The sequence below is a fragment of the Drosophila grimshawi genome, unplaced genomic scaffold (genome assembly GCF_018153295.1).
Source record: "Drosophila grimshawi isolate 15287-2541.00 unplaced genomic scaffold, ASM1815329v1 contig_311, whole genome shotgun sequence".
Lineage (NCBI taxonomy): Eukaryota > Metazoa > Arthropoda > Insecta > Diptera > Drosophilidae > Drosophila > Drosophila grimshawi.
The window spans coordinates 28,645,486-28,665,952 of NW_025063098.1; the positions used below are offsets into that span (position 1 = coordinate 28,645,486).

The 20,467-nt window shown below is 38.5% G+C and overlaps 1 protein-coding gene across 4 annotated transcripts in view; it reads right to left on the reverse strand.

Annotated features, from left to right (window-relative positions):
• LOC6569882 (filamin-A) overlaps positions 1–20,467 on the reverse strand; it is a 30,967-nt gene that overhangs the window by 5,090 nt on the left and 5,410 nt on the right. Inside the window, exons 2-12 of one of the 4 annotated variants that reach the window (XM_032741565.2) lie at positions 15,558–15,702; positions 15,142–15,477; positions 13,365–13,456; positions 12,008–13,300; positions 11,546–11,932; positions 10,722–11,288; positions 9,058–9,862; positions 8,535–8,987; positions 8,330–8,465; positions 5,168–5,251; positions 4,752–4,842 (exon numbers count right to left, since the gene is read on the reverse strand). In XM_032741565.2, coding sequence (XP_032597456.1) covers positions 4,752–4,842; positions 5,168–5,251; positions 8,330–8,465; positions 8,535–8,987; positions 9,058–9,862; positions 10,722–11,288; positions 11,546–11,932; positions 12,008–13,300; positions 13,365–13,456; positions 15,142–15,477; positions 15,558–15,702 — 4,389 coding nt within the window. Of the gene's footprint in view, positions 1–1,223; positions 1,471–4,751; positions 4,843–5,167; positions 5,252–6,064; positions 6,146–8,329; positions 8,466–8,534; positions 8,988–9,057; positions 9,863–10,721; positions 11,289–11,545; positions 11,933–12,007; positions 13,301–13,364; positions 13,457–15,141; positions 15,478–15,557; positions 15,703–20,467 lie in introns of those variants that run through there. The other 3 variants (XM_032741566.2, XM_032741568.2, XM_032741567.2) reach the window with 3 other exon arrangements.

The window sequence follows — 20,467 nt, forward strand, 5'->3', positions numbered from 1 at the left end:
ATGTAAAATCTAAATAATTCGAAATACTTTTCAAAGAACTTTGCGAATTAACGATCAAAATCTGGCGCTCACTGCGTACATTAAATAGAAAATAGAAAGAAAATTATTTGACGAAATATTTGAACGTATAAAAAATGATGCCAAGACAACTCTATGGCTGTTCTCATCAAGAAAAAAGAATAATAATTGTGAATATTTATGTTTGAACATTTGTTTCTGTCCGTCCCAGTGTCCGACACCCTCAAGCACCACCCTACCCCACCACACCCTCGGGCCATGCTACCTGCCAGCGTTGCCCATTGAAGCATGAGAAAGAAGGCATCTTTTGGCATCATCTAATGGACGATGCTGGCAAGACAAATGAAAGATTTAATGACTCTCAAGCCGTTCTGTTCTCGATATATCAGCGAAAGTTTTCGCCAATTTGCGTAAACCAAAAAAAAAAAAAAAATGAATAAAACATTAGTCAGCACAGAATGCAAAAATATTTTACATATTTGGTTAATACTATTTTTGAAAATAGTTTATTATTTTTCTGACTGTTTTTTTTTTTTACCATCGAAATTGTGCGTAACGCATAAAATTCATGATTATTTGCTGTGCCTTGTTGGCTAGTGTAAACAATAATTCAGAAGTGTAGCATACTCATAGAGTGCCCCTCCGTTCTAAACGAATTTTATGCTTTGTTGAAAACTGCGATTATAAATCATAGAATTTAATGTGCAACAACTCGCTGGCCATTTTGCAACAGTCAAATGTGTCGGTGCCATAAAAGAAGACACATTTTGGTCATTAATCAAGATGCGGCAAAAGGTAAATGGTATTTGTAGGTGCAACGTGTGTGGTCGGTCAAGCGCCGTCTTCAATCGGAGCCGTTTTGGTGAGATTTTTGTCATTAACACAAATAACAACACATTTTTGCTGCTTTACTCAGCGAAATTGGGTTTATTGACGACAGCGTCCGCGTCATTTTGCCTGGCAAAATATCAAAAATAGAAAACCACAAAAAAAATTGTTGTTTTTGGATATAGAAACAGATCCAGAGTATGGATTTAATTACAGTCCATCAACATGAAATATTATTGTTTGTGCATTTATTTATATATTTTATTAATTGCAAATTATATATGAAACAGTCCTTTCATAGGTAAACGTATCAAATATTTGCCTATTTATTTTTATACTTTTTGTTATACGATGTCTTTTTTTTAATTCTTGGTTACCTTGATGTGTTACAATTGAAAACGATGATTTAAAATTTAATGGCATAAAATCTGAACCATTTAATCCTTGATTTTCCGGTATGATGGTCTCATTGAAGTAAACGTGAGTACGTTCCGGGTGATCGCGTTCAGATACGGTCACTTTATAATAATTGGATCGAAAATAATACGAATGATCCGCCCAGGTCGCTTCCGGCGTTGGCGCTTTCTCTGATAACCAACTGAAGTGCATTTTTTTATTGCAATTTCACGCGTCGGTTTTATTTTTATTTTTATTTTGTATTTTATAATAGGTGTTTAAATAGTTTCAAGTACGGGATGGTTATATTTTGAAATAAAGACACTTAAAATTTAGAACAATTTAATTTAACAACTCGAATAATTGTTGTTGCATGTTTTAACTGCACAACGGAGCAAGGATATGCGTTAAGAATTACTTTGCCATGATTATGCATATATAATCATTATACATATTTTTTACTATAATATCATGTTATATATTATATATGTATTTACTATAATTAATATGCTGTCAAGGCATATCCTTGCTGAGCTGAAACAGCACAAACAATAGTGAACCAAAAAGGGATTATAAAACTCACAGTTAAACACACTGTTTGAATTATATAATGCAATGTTATAATAAATGTTCAGCTAAATTGTAATGTCTTTTAGTCCTATGCCAGAGTATCCACACACGCATTCACACACGCACACACGCCACGCACAACACACTTGAATAGTTCAATATTGGCTGGGCATTAAATTAATTTGGTTAATTTATGAATTTGTCATTTGTTGAGCGCACGATTCGATTTTAATTGCCAGCGACGTTTTGCAAGGTCCGCGCGTCTTTACGTCCCGATTTCAAGTGAACATCGACAGTTCCAAATCGAAATTAAGGCCAATATATAAAAGCAGGCCCATTCCTACCACAAAGATGCGTTCGCAGCAGCGACGCTGGCAGCATAGATCAGCCAACACTCGTACAAATGCAAATACACACACACACACACACACATCCATTCACACACATCCATACACATAGATATGGGATCTATCGAAATTGTGGTTGTGCTATAAAGTAGGCAGCAGCAGGCTGGCAGGCAGCAGGCAGAGCCATTGAACGATATATAAAATATAAAAAATATACAGCAAATTGGAAATATTTGCTTATGACAAGTGTGCGACTTTCTATATACACATACATCTCATATATACATATATATATAGAACATGGCTAACATAGAATGCGCCATCGTGTCCTAGTATTTGTTCTCTTGGATATTTTAACAGTTGTCAAATTTTTCGAGATCGAAAAGGTGCAAATATAAAATTAGTTTTTTTTTGCATTTATTTGGACACACCTATTTATATATATGGATCTATATGTATATATATACATATATATATACATATAAATTAGCATGTTTCATAGGAAATACAATTTATTACTTGTTGCAGCACAGACGACATAAAATTTATTAATATTTGCCCATTAAAGCAAGAAAAATATATTAAAGATAAATATAGATACTTCTATGTAGATTTGTTTGGCTTGAAGACGCCAATTTTAACAAACCGTAAACCATAAATACAAAAATAATAATAAATTATATATATGATAACAATTTGTGGAATGCAAAATATGCGTTAAATATTTTGTCAAACTGTTTTTCTTGACTATACGATAATTATATGGAATTATTCGTAGACACAAGTGTCGAGATATATATTTATATATATAATATATATGTATAAATAAATTTGCATTTCATATGTAATCTCTTATGCAATTGATTTTGTAATAGTTCTGCAATTTTTGAAAGGAATTGCAACAGCTTAAAGCATTCAGTTGATTAAAATCAATCAAATGCAGCAAAAATCATCAAAATTCGTAATTCTCATTAAATACATTTTTAGTTAATTCTGAAGATATATAAGAGGAAGTTCAATCATAGATTTAGCTTGATTAAATAAGAATTTATATTCTATATCGACAGAAGTAGCACGGTTTTTACATATTATATTATATTATATTATTATATTTGAAAATCATTATTGTAATTGGTTATTGAAAACTTTATTTTATGGAAAACCTCAATCATAAAATTGGATCAAAATAATATGTTGGCGATTGTCTACCGACAATCAAAATTTGTAGTTAAACATTCGATATGGGCGTATCCAATTTTTACTAGAGTTATAAGAATACTTTAGCATGTAGATTTTAAGATCAAGTTATGCGCATTCAATTGAATGTCGTTGCAAATCGAGTTGGGTAAGTTTGACGGGCTTTTGCAATTCTAGGTTACATCCTAGCCTTACTAGCCTATTGCAAATACTTTGTAGTCTGATGAGCTATGAAAAATCAGTGCAACAAATGCGCGACAAAAAATGTCATTTGGCCAAAACGAATCATTTACAATAAACCATCTTCAAACGAAATGGAGCGCGCCATAAAAGCTGCATGTTGCCATCATGCCACAAAGAGGCGACACTTGCGACCCGCCAACTTATTGATATTTTATTCAGAGAGTCTAGCAAATGGTCCAAGTGAAATGTGTGTGATCTTAATGAGGAGCCCAGACCACGGATATTCTTCGTCTTCATCTTCTTCTTCATCTTGTTCTTGTTCTTCATATTCTTTTGGGTGCAGTACGTCGAGTTCGCGTCACAGACGGGGTCGCATTGCCGCGTAGCCAAGCGACGAAAATGCGAAATGTTTGCAAATTGCATGGAAGCGTGAAAAATCGAACAAATATTTCGCAACAGGCGGCGGATGCTCGAATTTATGTATATATATATATATAAATATAAGTGTATACATGTATATATGGTTTATATTTATTTATTGATTTTGAAAAAAAAATAAGTGAAGAACGATCTAAAAGCAAAACAGCTCATCAATCATATTGAGCATTTTTTGAAAAGCATTTTACAACTCGTATATCCATCGACAATTCCCATAAATTCCGCTAATTAACGTGCACATTTAAATACATAATTACTTCCATTCAATGACCCGTAAACTAGAAAAATGCAAAATGGCTCACATATATTTTACAAGAAAACAAAATTCATTTTGCCGTGTTCATGTCTTTGTCGTTGTCAACAATTAGCAAGATAAGCCGTCAAAAAAGTCGTCACACTGACAGTTCATCTGTCCGCCCATCTTTAACATCATACTTATCTGCATCTCACATGTCGCGGTCTCGGTCTCGGTTGCGCCTCATCATTTCTACATGTTTTGCTATACGTAAGTATTTCAACATTTTGCCACAAATGAAAAGCCGCAGACAGCTTCTTCGTGGTGCTTCACTAAATTGCAATGAGCCGCATTTTAAATTGTGTATTAAGATTATAAATTTCTTTAATCACTTAAAGTATTTCTGACAAAAATTTGTAATCTTTTTTAGATAAATATTATTAGGAATTTTGGACTTTTAGAAAATATTTTGGGCTCACTTCTCATGTCTCTTGGGACTTGTATATACAATTATATGTAGTAAATATTGTTTTACGCACCTGTAACGTTTCCGCCTGTTGTGGGTAGTGGTAATTTCTCAAAGGCAACACTTCGATAAGTAACTTCCGATTTTCCGTTGACCAGACCGCTCTATAAAAATGGCCAAATTACATAATTATAATACGGGAAAATGTTGTTAAGGAAAAAAATTCCCAACTGGTTTCCACTTCCAAAAAGACTACACATAAAATCCATTATTTGTCTTAAAATCAGTCATACAGTAAAGTTTAAAGGTCTTAGAAATTTTACACAATTATCAATGAATTAATAATTATTTTTGCAAGGAAATAAATAAATAAATAAATGTTTATAAATAAATATATATCTGTGTATATATATATATATCTCGGTACTTATTCACTTTTTCATCCACAATATTTTCAACATCTTGTTAATATCTGCTAGAGTTACTCACCTGTGTTGTGGTCTGCTTAAGTACTTTGGTCGTATGCTCCTCGACGTATTCACTATGCGAGTATTGTTCGATGCTTTCGACAGCCTGAGGTCAATGAAAATAAAATTGAAAATGACCAAAAGTTATCCACCAGATTTAGATGTTTATAATTCAATTGAAATGCATAAATGAAAACAGCCAAGCACGCGATTGGCTGACGATTTAGAATTTAGAGCACAATCACGAGAGTGCTACTTGTGTACTATATAGGCCAAAGATATTTCAAATATCCGTATACTTTGCACTCGTGATGAAATTTGCACAAATATGTTATATATGCATATGGGCCGAGTCTGCTTATTATTAAAACTTGTTGCCACTGATTGATATGGAAAAAACTTGAAAGTGTGAAACAATGAAAAACGAAGATTGAAACATAACAATAATAATAATACACACACGATTTGAAAGGAAGTGGCATTGATTGACAGGTTTGTAGTCGTAAGTAGTTTTCCTCTCTTTTCTTTTCTTTTTTTGGTAATGTTCTGAGAATTTCCACGGCTGTTACATAAGCGCATTATAATGAGTGCAAATATTGCAATAATCCCCGTCGAGGCATATATCTGTGGCCAAATCGACCAAAAAGTCAAAGATACAAATCTCAATAAAATATTTTCACTATTAATAAGAAGTACGCGAATTCACAGCCAATCAATAGATGGACAACTGGGCAAATATTCGAATATTGAATATTTATCTCATATACATGCATATATACTGCACGTTCTGTATATATGTAGAGTCGATCTAATGACAGAGCCCGTCGATTTTTACACATGTATGACATGCATCAAAAAAAAAAACGTCACAGAATTTGGAAGGAAAACAAACGAAAACTGCAAGATTTTTTCTTTCCACCTTTTCAATTTTCCAGTTGTGTAAATCGCGAACGGAACGACGAACGATGAAGATGACGCTGGCGTCGAGGACAAACTCTGACTAACAAATTGTGTGCGACTATGTAAGACAACTAGTCGCAGCTGCACGACTCTGCCTCTTGTGGCTACTAATAGTTTCCACAACAACGCACAAAGACAGAGAGTACAAAAATTTAATCTTTTCAAATGTGAATTTTAGTGTTCTTTTCACTGAATTTTAATTGTTCGAAAATGCATTTCATCTGCAGTCACAGATGTACACTTGATACGCGATTGCCTGCAGCAGCAACAAAAACAACAACAGCAACAGCAACAACAACAAATGTGAATCAGCAGCCTGTGTTCCGCTTGAATATATGTATATCTATACATTTCTGAATATATAAATATAAATTGTACACATATACAGCTTTATAATTCAGCTATATAGTAGTATATATATAGTAGTGTTTTCAAAATATTTTGTTGGACACTTTAAAAAAAAAGTCAATATTTGTGCTTGCACAAATGTTGCTCAGCTTTGCACTTTTATATTTAGCATTTTTATAATTTCAATTATTAATACAGTGCAATTCATCTCAAATATATACAATGTGGCAGTCTATTTTCCACACAATTACTTTCTCACCAATGGTGAGGATGCCAAGTTTCGAAAAGAAAGCGTAGTCTGTTAATAATGGCAGACCAGCAGGAGCTAAACTAAGTTGAGAAGTCCAAATGTTGTTTAGAAAGTCACAAAATATGTCGCACAATCTTAAGAGGTTAATGTCTTTTTTGTTGTGCCCAATTTGATGTTGAATTGGAAGTCTATATTTACATCAGTGGGCTGTGTAAACAATAAAAAAATAACATTATAGCCTTGTTAAAAACTTATCAGATACATGGCTGATGTGCTGTCCGTCACGTAGACAATATTAGCAGCAACATAACAATGTGCTCAAATATATGGAACGCTGTCATGAAACGGACAAACGATATATCTCTTTACGAGAATCATTCTATATAATATGTTGCCATGGCATATGAAATTCAATTTAACACTTGACTAATTAAGCGAAACTGTTAAGAATTAACATAATAATTTGTTTGCTTTTGCTCTAATACAGAATATGGTTGTTGGTACTTGTTTTCTGGGCACAGTGCCCGCAAATTGCAACTTGTTTAATTTGAATTGTTCTGCTCTAAGAACGCACAACACATTTGCTGCTGCTGTCGGATCTAATATATTTGTCACGTTATTGCAGGCTGTTCATTATTCAAATTGTCAGCATTTTATACTTACGATTATGCTGAAAGAAATATATTTGAAAGTGCATGGTATTCGTTCATATGGGTTAGAAAAAAATTTGTTGTTAAATTAGCAATTATTATGAATTAATATTGTTTGTTTTTGGTAATTGTGCTTGCGCAACCAATGCAAGTGTATGGGGTATCGGATTGGTTGTGCGGCTAGGATATATATATATATATATATATATATACATACATACATATATATATAGTGTTATAAAAATTGCAATTATAAATACACTCAAACAACTTACGCATACTAAGACATACAACTAGTGAAGCATTAAAACAATTGAATAATTTTGTGCATTTTATGCATAATGTAAAACAAAGCATTTTGTAATTTAGCATAGCAGAGCAGATTTTGTATAATTTTGAAAACGATTAACATTTGCATGCGATTCAAATTTGTACGATTTTTGTTTGTTTTTCTTTTCTTTTTTTTTTTTTTTTGATTTTGAGAGGTTTTTAACAAAGTTTGTTTGTTGTTTTCATTTATTTTATGTTGTCATGTTTTACAATGTTGCACTTAAAATTGTATTCTTTGTTTTATTGCTGGGTCTTCATTGCTTGAATATATACGCTTGATTTATATATATACATATATACGTAAATTGTTTGCGTGTTTTAATTTCTTTTCTTGTGTATTGCTAGCAATACGAATTTTGACTTTTCATTTTACATCAATAATTTGAGACACACGTTAACATTGAGGGGGACAAAACACAAAACACAAACACCAAAAAATGACTGTAAGATTTGACTAGAGTAGATTGGAGTATATATCAGATGGTTCTGTTTGGCTTATTTGACTAGAGTTTGATATATATAAATATATATAAATTATGATAATAATTGCTAATTTTCAACAAAGTTTATCGCATTTGATTTTGACTAGAGTTGTGACGAATTTGTTTTTGTTTTTTTTTTTTATAAATGTCTGAATTCAGGCTACCTTAATGGAGAAGCTACCGTTCGGTATATCCTTGCCACCAAACTTGACGTTGATATCATAGTCTCCAGGATCGTTGAGGGCATACAGAATGTCAAAGAAGCCATCCTTCTCGATGACATCAATGTCAACAATTTCACTGCAGAAGAAAAACAATTATATTCATTTAGGTATTTAACAATTGATGACACGACTCATTTAGACAGACCTGCCGGCCTTGTTGGTTATCTTGCAGGTGACGGCTCCGTTGCCAGCTTCGCGTGCATCCACTTTGATATGGGACTGACTGCCGGATGGCTGAATCTTGGGCGCCTCTTCGACCAGTTTGCATTTTTTGGCCTCGCCGGTGGGGAATGCTTCGAGTTTGAAGGGCGAGCCCTCGATCTCCTTGTCGCCATACTTGATGCTGCACTGATACGTGCCACACTCATCGGGCACAAATGAGACGACATAGGTACCAGTGGCTACTTCCTCAAGGCGGGGCTGCATTGGCTTTCCCTTGGGATTCTTGATAGCCACATTGATGTCGGCCTGACCGGCTTGCTTTGTATCAATCTCAAATTCGGCGGGCAAAGAGGCCGGAGTCTTCTTCGTCTCGTTGACACCCTTGACGGTGACTTTGGTCGCCTCCGATTTGGGAAAAACGGTCATCACAAAGGGACTAAAAATAGGTATGCCATTCATTAAACATTGACCAGCTAAGCTGTCTACTCGATTTGAGGTGAACTTACCTGCATGGCACCTCCACATCGGCGAACTTCACTTGGCAAGTGAGAACGGAGCCGGCCTTGGGCGGAACATAGTGGACCGCATAAATGCAATTGCCCTTATCCTCGACGCTCAGATTGTCAACGGGTATGCCCTCGGAATTGGTCAGCTTGACGGCAATGGGGCCAGGACCAGCCTCGCCCACATCCACATTGAAAACGGTCGGCACACTCTCGCGCACCTGGCCATGCTCAATGCCTGCGCCGTAGACCTTCACCTTGCTGGGATCCACACTACCCTCGACGAGCACACGGAACGGCGAGCCGGGTATATGTTTGTCCGCAAATCGTATGGTGATATCATATTCACCGGGATCGGTGGCCTGATAATCTACATCGCAGCTACCATCACGATTGTCCGTGCAGACCATCTTGGCTTCGGAGGGTCCTTCAATGGCCAGCGAGAGGCCGCCATTGCCGGCACCCTTGGTCTCCACGGTGAACTTGTTCTTCTGATTGGTCAGGCCACTCTCCAGGCCAGGACCATAGGCCTTGCAGCGAGTCGGATCGCAGCCGCTCTTCACATTGACGACAAACGGTGATCCCGGCACCGGTATATTATCGTACATCAGCTCAATGGTGTGACGACCAGCCTCAAAGGGTGTGTACATTATGCGGAAGATGTCGTCTGTGGGTCCCTGCACCATCTTGCTGGGCAGCACATGTCCCTTGGGATCAAAGATGGCACACGACAGCTTGCCAGATTCAATATTGCTGCCCACTTTGCTCATATCGACCATGAAGTCTGTTGCGGCATTCATGATCACACCTAATTACGGAAAATCAAAGATATTAGGAATGTGTCTCTTCAACGTGCCAACTTCAACGGACAACAAGAACGATTGAAAATAGAAGATCTTCGGTGTGCCGAGACTTGGATACACTTGCAGAGTTAATTATCGATTGGAGAGCACTTACAGGATTTTCCTCATATTGTAAGAGTGAGTTAGATAAAGGTCTCTTCAAAAATTAAAAGTACTGCATAAAAACCAATTTGGATCAGATTGACCTATATGATATAGTACTTAGATGCAGACTAAATTCTGCTTACATATTAAAAACATGCATTTTAAATACTCATTTCTGCAAATTTCAATTTAATCTATTCAAAAAAAAGAGTTTAAAGATAGAAAACTAAGACAAAATTATTAAATTTGCCTGGATATTTATAATTTTCAGAAATTCTATATTTCATCGGTTTAGATATATGCAGATATCAACGAAAAGTTTTTTTAATTTACTGTTCAATTTTCAAGAAATATTTTCAATCCCTGCTACAGATAGGCAAATCAAGATCTTTGAACGATAGTTGTAGTTAGACTGAGGAATATATATAATATTTTTATATATGGTAATATCCTCTGCAAGGTTACATAACAATGAGATGCGATTAGTGTATCATAAATGGTTTAGTTTTCAACACAAGCAAGACAACAACACAACAACAAGAACAACAACGTTGGGTGGCAAGGAGGCAATTAGATATTAGGCTGCAACGATTTGCGGCTTTAAATTGGGCTTTGGCTGTCTGAATTAGAGCGTAGGCGGATTAGAGGTGTTTACACGGCAGCATATTGGAGTACATTTGGTAACTTGGCAACTCGTAACTTGGCAATGGGAACTCCTACCATGCGGCTGGATGCCGATGCCGCTGACCCGTGTGTTCTTCAGATTCGGTACGGGCACAATGAGCGGCTGGAATGGGGAGCCAGTGATGTGGCGCTCATTGAACGTAATGTTGACACTGTAGTCGCCCGCCTCCGTTGGCAGATAGGCCACGTTGCAGGTGCCATCTCCGTTGTCCCGGCAATTAATTGCCGCCTCGCACGGACCCTCAACGGTCACGCCCAGTCCACCTTGGCCCGCTCCCCGGGTATCGATCATAAACTCCGCCGGCTGACCAACAATACCCCGCTCCAAGCCCGGACCGTAAGCGTGCACTTTGTTTGAATCGCTGCCGGTCAAACACTGTAGGCGGAAGGGGCGTGGCGTAATCGGTGTGCCGCCAAAGCAAATGCTCAGCAGATATTCGCCCAACTGCGTGGGCGTAAAGTTGATCAGAAAACCCTCAGCAGTGGGTATAATGTGGGCCTTAACCCGATTGCCCGACGGACTGGTTATCGTCACAGCCAAATCCGCCTTGGGCAGACCGTGGGTGATAATGCGAAACTGCTGCAAACTGTTCAGGGGCGCGGCTTTTGTGGATGTGAATGTGAAATGACTTGGACTTAAGACCATGAATACAAAACTCACAATATGAACGAACACTCAGAGAAAAACGATAACGATAACGATAACGATTAATGACGATAACAGAATTGACTTAAATCTTTGAACTAATCAAGTTCTTGGTTTAAGATATATTTGAATATGTTTTTATCTGAGTGCATGTCTATCAAAGATCCTAAAATGGGCTTTTGTCACGTTAATCGTGTATGTAAATTGTACTTACTTGGCTCCAGGCCATCGACCTTGATCTTGGACACATCCACGGTCTGTTCGACGACCACCTTCTGTCCCAGGGGCACACGTTGACCGCCATAGGTCATGGTCGTGGTGTAGGCGCCCTTCATGGGTGGAATGACTTCGACCGAATACGTGCTGTCCTCGTTGTCAATGATGCGGCAGGGCACATCCAGCTTGGTGTCCTCGTGCACAACCTTCACCTTCAGCTCCGCTTCGCCAGCATCGCGTGCATCCACATTGAAATGGGTGGCCACATTGGGACGCACACCCGGCTGCAGCCAGGGTCCGAAACTTTGCACCTTAGACGCATCCACGGGCACGCCCACATAGATGCGATGCGGTGAATTTGGCGTGGAGACGCCACCATAATTGACTGCATAAAGTAATAATAGTTAAGGGTTAAGACCATTCCACATGGATATGCCACAGCTTGAACAGCCCAACTTACCTTCCACAGTGTGTGGCACGCCGGAAGTGGGCGTATAGCTGACCTTCTTGGTGCCATCGGGATTGTTCTTGATCTGCACGGGCAGCTTGTTGCCATAGACATCCTGAACGATAACATCGAGTGGGGCATTGCCCGCCTTGCTGGTGTCCACATCAAAGCTGGTCGATTGATTGATGGTCACGCCATTCTTGGCCAGACCCGGACCGCTGGCCTTAACCAGCTCCGGATGGAAATCGGTGCGTGGCAGTATTTGGGCAATGAACGGTGACTTGGGTATGTCCTCGTTGTCGCAGAGAATATGCACGGCATACTCACCGACGGCAGTTGGATGATATTTGACCAATGCGGATCCATCACCATTATCATGGCACTCGATCTCGGCTTGCGAGGGACCGGCCACAGTGAAGCCAAGTGCGCCCGTTTCGCCATTCGTCTCCACAACAAAGGCGGCCGGATAGCCAATGACGCCGCTGTTCAAACCTGGGCCGTAGGCAACAATGGAGGATTCCTTCTTGGGACCAACTTTCACATCGAACGGTGATTTGGGCACCTCCTGGCCGCTGAACGTGACCATGACCACATAGCGACCCTCCTTGGTCGGATAATAGTGGCACTCGTACGTGTTGCCATCGACCTTGGATTGCATGACATTCTGGTTCATGCCACCGGGTCCAATAACCCGCACCTCGGGCACACCCTCGCCGGCACCCTCGGTATGGATCTTAAAGTCCGCATCGTCACCAACACGCACCCCGGTCGCCTGCAGTCCCCGGCCGGAGACGCGCACCTTGCGCGCATCGGAGAGTGGGGCGACCTTAACGGGGAATGGACTATTCGGTATGGGTGTGCCGGCAAAGAAGACATTCACCGAGTGCAGACCCTGCTGGGCAGTAACATATTCGCAGCGCCAAGTATCATCCTCCAACTGACGCACTTTGGCCGCCACCGATGTCTTGTGATTGGCCGGATCAATGATGATCACCTCGGGTACACCGCGACCCGCATCCTTGGCGAGTATATCGAAGAAGGTGGGCTTCTTGACGGTCACACCGCTGGGTTGAATGCCCGGACCGGTTACCTTCACCTTCGATGCATCGCCGGCATGACCCTCGACCTTAACGGGGAACGGCGACTTGGGTATATCACGACCCGAGAACTTAACGGCCACCTTGAGATCACCCTCCTCCTTGGGTATATACGAAATGGTGTACGTGAGATTCTTGTCATTGTTGAAGCGTACATCAGCCTTCTCAACGACACCGTTGGGTCCCTCGATGTTCACATCGACAGCACCTAAACCAGAATCGAATTGCCTTGATTAATATTGAGAGTTAAGAGTTGTCATTGTACTGCTTACCTTTGCCAGCCGAGAAGGTCTCAACTGTAAAGTTGGCTGGCGCACCAACCACAGGACCAATGGGTTCAATGCCAGGACCATAAGCACGCACTCTGTGACAAATGATAATCAGTAAATTGTTAGCTTTTAGCTTAGCATTGAGTTAGCAGTCGAGCTACATTTTCAATCAATTATTTTTGATAAATCCAATTCTCGCAGCCAGCTGAGAAGTATGCAGCGCTTTTTAGAATTGCAACATTCAATTAGAGCAGCTAAAAATATGCAACGATTTTTTGGCAGCTTTCAAAAATTCAGTTTGCTTTTTAAGCGCAGTAAAATGCTTGCAGCTTAAATGTGGGCGTGGCAGCTCAGCAATGGCATTTCAACAAAATGGAGCAGAAAGCGCAAAGTATTTGTTGTAGTTAAACTTTTGAAAATATACATAGATAATTCATACATAGACACAGATATAGATAGATGCATTAAAATGGAAATGGGAAAGAAACCATGAAAACTAGGATTTTATAGAACAATCAAGTTATTCTAAACTTAATTGGAGAAATCGCAATGTTTTATAAAATAAAGAACGAGAACATAAAACTGAAAATCATTTGGTTTTCTAAAGAAACGAGTCCTATTTGCCGAAACACATCCTTTTCTAGAGCATTGCATACATTGATGGGCTCAAAGAATGACGTCAAAAGTTTGCAAATGAACTTGGCAAAAATAGAAACATGATACGAAAATAAATTGCCCATAGTGCTAATAGCTTGGCAGTAAAATACGCTAATGAAGCCGCACAAAGCGAATAAGAATTTTGCTATGCACAAGAGCCGAGAGCCAAGCTGGAACAGCAACAAGAACAACAAGAAAAGCAGCAGGCAGCCAGAAGCCAGACACAGCGATGCCAACCAGCGTGTTGAGAAGTATCCATTAGATACACGCGCTCAAGGCTAGGCGCAACGCAAAGCCGCAGATAACAAAAAAAAAAAAAAAAAAAAGAGATACAAAAATAAAACTGGTAGAACATTTAAATCATGTGAAGCCGTCGCACACAGATACAAAAGGCCGTAAAGTGGCCAACGAGAAAAACGAATACATATCAAAAGACGTAAGCCCAAAAGAAACGATCGTCAAAAAAAAAAACAAAAAAAAAAACAGAAAAAAAAAAAAGAAAAAACCAAAACAAAAAGAAGAAGCATGCCGAGAACTTACCGCGGCGGAGGAATGCTGAGTTTTGCAATAATCAGACATATACATATATATATATATATATATATATATAGATATACATATACATATAAATATATATAAATATATATATATATATATATATATATATATATATATATATTATAGGTGAGCAGGTAGAGTAGTATTGGGAAAACAATAAGAAGAAAAAAAAAGAGAACAATATTCAATAAGTTAAAAGTTTGCCCAGTTATGCATAAATACAATACAAAAACAATATGTATTTAGAATTTGGAGAAACAGTAAAACAGAGCAAGAGAGATAGAGAGAAAGAGAGAGAGAGATAAAGAGAGAGAGAGAGAGAGAGAGAGATAAAGAGAGAGAGAGAGAGAGAGAGGAACAAGATTAGAATATCAGTTTGGTATGCCTGGGTTTTAATCAAAAATGCATTGCACGCTTAAAATGAAATTTGAAAGTCGAAGAAAATTGAATTGAGAACAGAGTTGGATATATTACGTGCCACAGTTGCAAAATTATCTCAAGATGCAGCTTACTCTTGTAAACAAAACTAAAATACCCCTAAACGCTTAAACAAGTGTCTGCTTACCTGTTGGGATTCGTCTTGGGACGCAGTGGGGCACCGGTCTTTAGCTTGGAGTTGGGATATTGCGACAAGTATGTCATCATCGATTGCTCATCCACGTTGGGATTGACAAGCTCCTCGGGCTTGATCAATTGACGCACATTCAACCAATCATCGGCGAGACCCATGGCCTCCGAAGCATTCTGGACGGCATCCTTGGGGTCCCACATCTCCCAGTCGGGGCACAGGCCAGGCGCACAGGCATCGACCAAAGCACCCACAGCCTTGCCTGTGGTCCAGTCGTTGGTGAAATTATTAATTGGCATATCGGGTATCCTGGCGTGTATCCAATTCAACAGACTGCAAACAGACACACACACAAAGTGAGCAACATGAGCAACATGATCATAACTTAGTTGGAGAGATTAAAGATAACTTACCGCTGCTTGGGCGTATGGCCCGATCCATTCAACTGCTTCTCATCCTCGCCATCCCACATGGGCATCGAGATCGAGTAGTGCAGAATGAGCGTCCATATCAAGCCCAGTATCAGCTTCAGCTTGCAGTCGACAATATCCGAAGAGTCTGCAATTTAAAAACGACATAAATCATCTGTTAGACTGAGAGAAAAATTGCACAATTAAAATTTAATATAAATACTCTACTCTCAATACTTGTTTAATTTCTCACTGTGTAAAGCTGTTAATTCAAGTCCGACCGCAAATAGAATGGTCAAGATCACCGTTACGAAAGCTTAATAAATCTATAAATTACAACTGTGGCCAATTGAAACTGCAACTTGCAACAGCAGCAACAGCAGCAGCAACAGCAGCAGCATCCGCAGGCAGCAGCAGGCAGCAACATTCCCCATCTGTCAATGCCAACACTGCTTTTGCTAACTTGTTGCATGGACCACAAGCTGCCAATTATGTGCAAAGGCATTTGCTAACTGTTACAACAACTTGCTACAACATGTTGCTTCTATTTAGAGAGCCACGGTCACCACAACCATTCAGTTAGTGTGTGTTTTGGCCTGGTCAAGTTCAGGGCTGATTTGTGCACGCGACCAACTCGTCGGGCCGGTTCACAGCTCTGGCTCTTGTCGTCAACAGACATCTCATTTTGTTATGATAATCATTTTCAAATCGAGCTGTATTTCATTATATGAGTTTAATGAACTAAGAAGATGCCAAAATGACAATTTGATAAGCTTAACTATTGTTTTTTTTTTTTTTCTTTTTGGCAGCGAGCAAAGTGAAAGGTTCTCTACACACACTGATCTGATACTGGCCTGGAAGATTACCCAACAACTGAACAAATTAGCTGCTCCCCAACCAAGTGGAAAACTTGTCAAGTCCATCGCTCTTTTATGGCCAGCATAAAAACTATCAATGGAAATGCGGGCCTAAAAACCAGCCACGCATTGCAGAAAAATCATCAGCGTTGTTGTTAACGTTGTGAAATGCGTTTTATCGTATGTACAGTGAAAGTTTAGCGAAACTTTAACTTGTTCGCCCTGGTCACTGATTGTAACCAAATACAGCATTCAAGTGCACAAATACAAATTTAGATTTGCATATACGAACACAGTTGCATGCCACATTCAAATTCTAAGTGACGACAGTCGGGCACTTAATCTTTATACGCAATGCAGTGTTTGCAGTGCTTTATACACTGTAATAAAGCTGTAGTCATATTTGAAGAAAAACGCTATTTAAAAATTCCATTCATAATCTTGAACAACTTGCTTTTTTCCTTTGACTACATTTGACTATATTTTTGTTTAATCATATTCGCATTTTCACTGGCAAATATTTCGATATTTTCCTTCATTCATTAAATGTTCTTTACAGAATCTATATAATTTGTTGCTGAAGTTATTGTGTAAGAAGTAGTTGTAAATATTTTCAATATAACTACCACAGGGGTTTATTAAATTAAATTTTATGTAATTAATCAAAAATAAGAGCAAATCAATACAGTGTTAAAAAAGAGTTTTTAAGAGTCGAATAACAAACATAAAAGCATATTGATAAACACATTTATATTTGGTTAAATCATTGTCTAAGATTTATTTTTAAATATTTAAAAGTATGTATCAAAAATAATTAATATATAATTTTATATTTCTTTAACTATCTCACAAATCTAATTTAAAACGAATAATAAACATCGAAGAAAATTTACAAACTAATCTCTTTCATATAGGTTGAGGATAGATGAAGAGAACAAATATATGTAAATCCCATCAAATCTTACTGTAGAATATCTGCTCGTCTATCATATTAAACTCGAGCATATCTATTTGTTTGTGTGGTCTTTTTGGGTGCTTTCTAGTAGAACGCTTATGCCGCTGCTTTGGCTGCTCAACGAGCCATTAAACCATTTACTGATACAGCTCCTCCATAAACAAACACACACACACATAGACACACACAGACACACATACATTAATTAACATGTGTGTGTGCAGTCGCTTTTCTTGTTATGGCAAACACTCGGACGCGTTTTTGCCTCGATGCTTAGACGACGACACATTTTGCAAAATTTGCAATTTGGCATTGTTTACTTTAAGCCACTTGCGCAGAGAGTGGAGACAGAAACATATTGCGAGAGAGGGGGGAGAGAGAGATAGAGAGAGAAGATAACCGGCTAGTCAAAAGCCGTCAAATTGTCAGAGCTGTGGCTATTTTGACGCACAACTCAATGGCCATTTAAACTGTTGGCATTACAAATGTATTACCATGGCTTTTATTTTATGCCTGGTCTGTCTTTCTTGCTCCACAGAGACTTTGTCGCCTTGGCATCCAGCTTCAGTCAAAAGAAAGTAGCAATTAAAACGGCTCATTGCAAAAAAAAAATAAATAAATAAATAAAAATAAATAAATAAAAACCATTGCCAATAAGAGATGGAAGAGACAGATGATTTGGCTAATTAGGCAGGCCAGTTGTGTGGCTGGCATGCTTCGATCTGAAGAGAATGTCTAACTGTGCTCTGCACAACTGGAACGAACATCTCCTCCTCGTGTCAACTCAATGTTTTGTTTGTTCTTGGCCCCGACATGCGATAGAATGCCAGTTAACAATGTAGAAATATGCTAATACATGCCATTGAGTATGCCATAACTGCGATAACCATCAGCTGCTGCCCCACCTCCTCATCCTACTCCTCCTCCAGCTAATGTATATTAGCCATGCTTTTCCCGTTCCCAGTCCCCGGCAAGTCACGTCACTTAAGAGGTGCCCGGAGCCCGGAGCCCATACATATGCATAAGTGTGAACATATTTCAGCTAATCACGAGGCGGAAGAGTCAAGACCCTCAACTGTCTCTAGTCTCTAGACACAGGGCAAGTGCATGCACCGCCTTTAGGTGGCAGCCCAACCCTAGCTTTATGATCTGCAGCGACTTCATGCAACTTTGTTGCAACATCATGTAAATCTACATAAGTGCTTGATACGATCCACAGATATTTTGACAGCACAATGTCAAAATTCCCCAACCGGACTCCCGGACTCTGGCAATCATGTAGCGTTCATTAGCTGCTTGGATAAGTGCTATAGAAGAGAGAACTCGACTAGTAGATACCCTATACACAATTTGTTAGCTTAATGTTTTTATATTTACGGTAGAAAACATAACACCGAAAATCACAATCTGTTATGGTTTTTTTTTCACAAGAATCAAATAAAATTATAATCTGTCTTTGTAAGGTTTTTTTTTTTTAATAATAAACCTTTTAGCGCAGCTCTAATCTTTACCTAACGATAAGGTTGTTATCGATATTTTGGAGCTTTTTATGCAAATAAATTGGTTTCATTCCAGAGTTGAGTCGCTAAAATAAAATAGCACTGTAATTAAATAAATTACCTCTGCTTTATGAACGGATGCTCATGACATTCCCAAACGACAGATGAAAGATCCTCAATCATTGCATAATAAGAAAATTAAGCCCATCCCATCAATTTTATTGAATATGCGTGCTTAATCGTTTTATATGCCCTATACAAACATAAGATACTCTTTCACCACACAGAATATTAAAGCAAATCTCAGACAACTAATACAGAAGGCCTTACTAAGCTCTACGCGGATTATAAAGCTACTTTTTCCTGGTATGCATTTGGCATAGCTCCAAGTAAGATTTCCAGTTTCTAATCAAGTAAGATAACTGCAAACTGATTTTACATATTTTTTAAGCAATTATAATGATACATTAGCCAAAGAACATTTGCTCAAGATTATTATAGATTATGAACGCAATTTCTTGTTGTATTCTGCAGAAAACGCTTTATCTGCTCAAACCACGAAATTTGTAGAAATCACTTTAATCTTCTTCATAGACGAGTTTAGCTGGTATGCCGCACGATGACATGGCATATTTAAGTAGTCGTATCAAAAGCAAAGGAAATCAACTCCAAGAATTATGATGTTAAGCGCACAACTGCAGAAAACTACTTAATTTACACAGATAAACAACAACAAGAACAACTACAATAACAACAAACAGAGATTGTACAAGTTGGCAAGTCCAAGACTCAGCTGGAGTCGGAATTGGAGTCTTTTGATGATGAATGGGGCCGTGGCCAAACTGGCTGGGTCACAGTCGTCAGACACGTTCTGGCGTGGCACGCGGCATACCACAGCAGCTGCAGCAAAGACAGACTCAGAGACAGAGACAGAGACAGACATAGAGACAGAGAGAGAGACAGAGAGCGACACGGAAACCGGAGATATCTAATACGCTGTGATTTTTCCGACAATTTTTCCAACGGCACTGCCGGTGAAAAACCAGTTATTTGGCCTAATCATGTAGACGTCGCAGATCGGCTTAGAAGCCTAGAGGCGCGTTCGCGTCGCTAATTTAATTAGAGGCAGGGCAAACGGAGCCCACTTTGCGACGGATTCCAATCGCATATTGCTTAGAAAGTTAAGAGACTACACTCAGAAAAACTTCCACAGTTTTCTCTTTAACACCCAATTTGCAATTCTTTAAAATAATTCATGCTTTCCAAAATCGACCTTTGAAATTTCAGTCATATGAATTGAAGGAAAATACACAATTAATTAAAAAGTAGTCATTAAAATCATTCTCAGGGTGAAACGAATTTAAGTTCTGGTTTAAGTATGCCAAGTTCCGGTAAAGAGTTTATTTTTTTTGCTAACTATTTTAAGTACTCGGTTCCGCATTGAAACCACACAGTTCTGGTATGTTCAAGAGAAGAGTTTGGTTCTAATTAGTTAATTACGCTTGACAGTTCCGATACAGGTGCGAAATGTTCTAGCTCTTAGTTAAATTATTGATTTTAAGTTGATTTAGTTTAAGTCAAAGATCAGTACGGTTTTTCCAA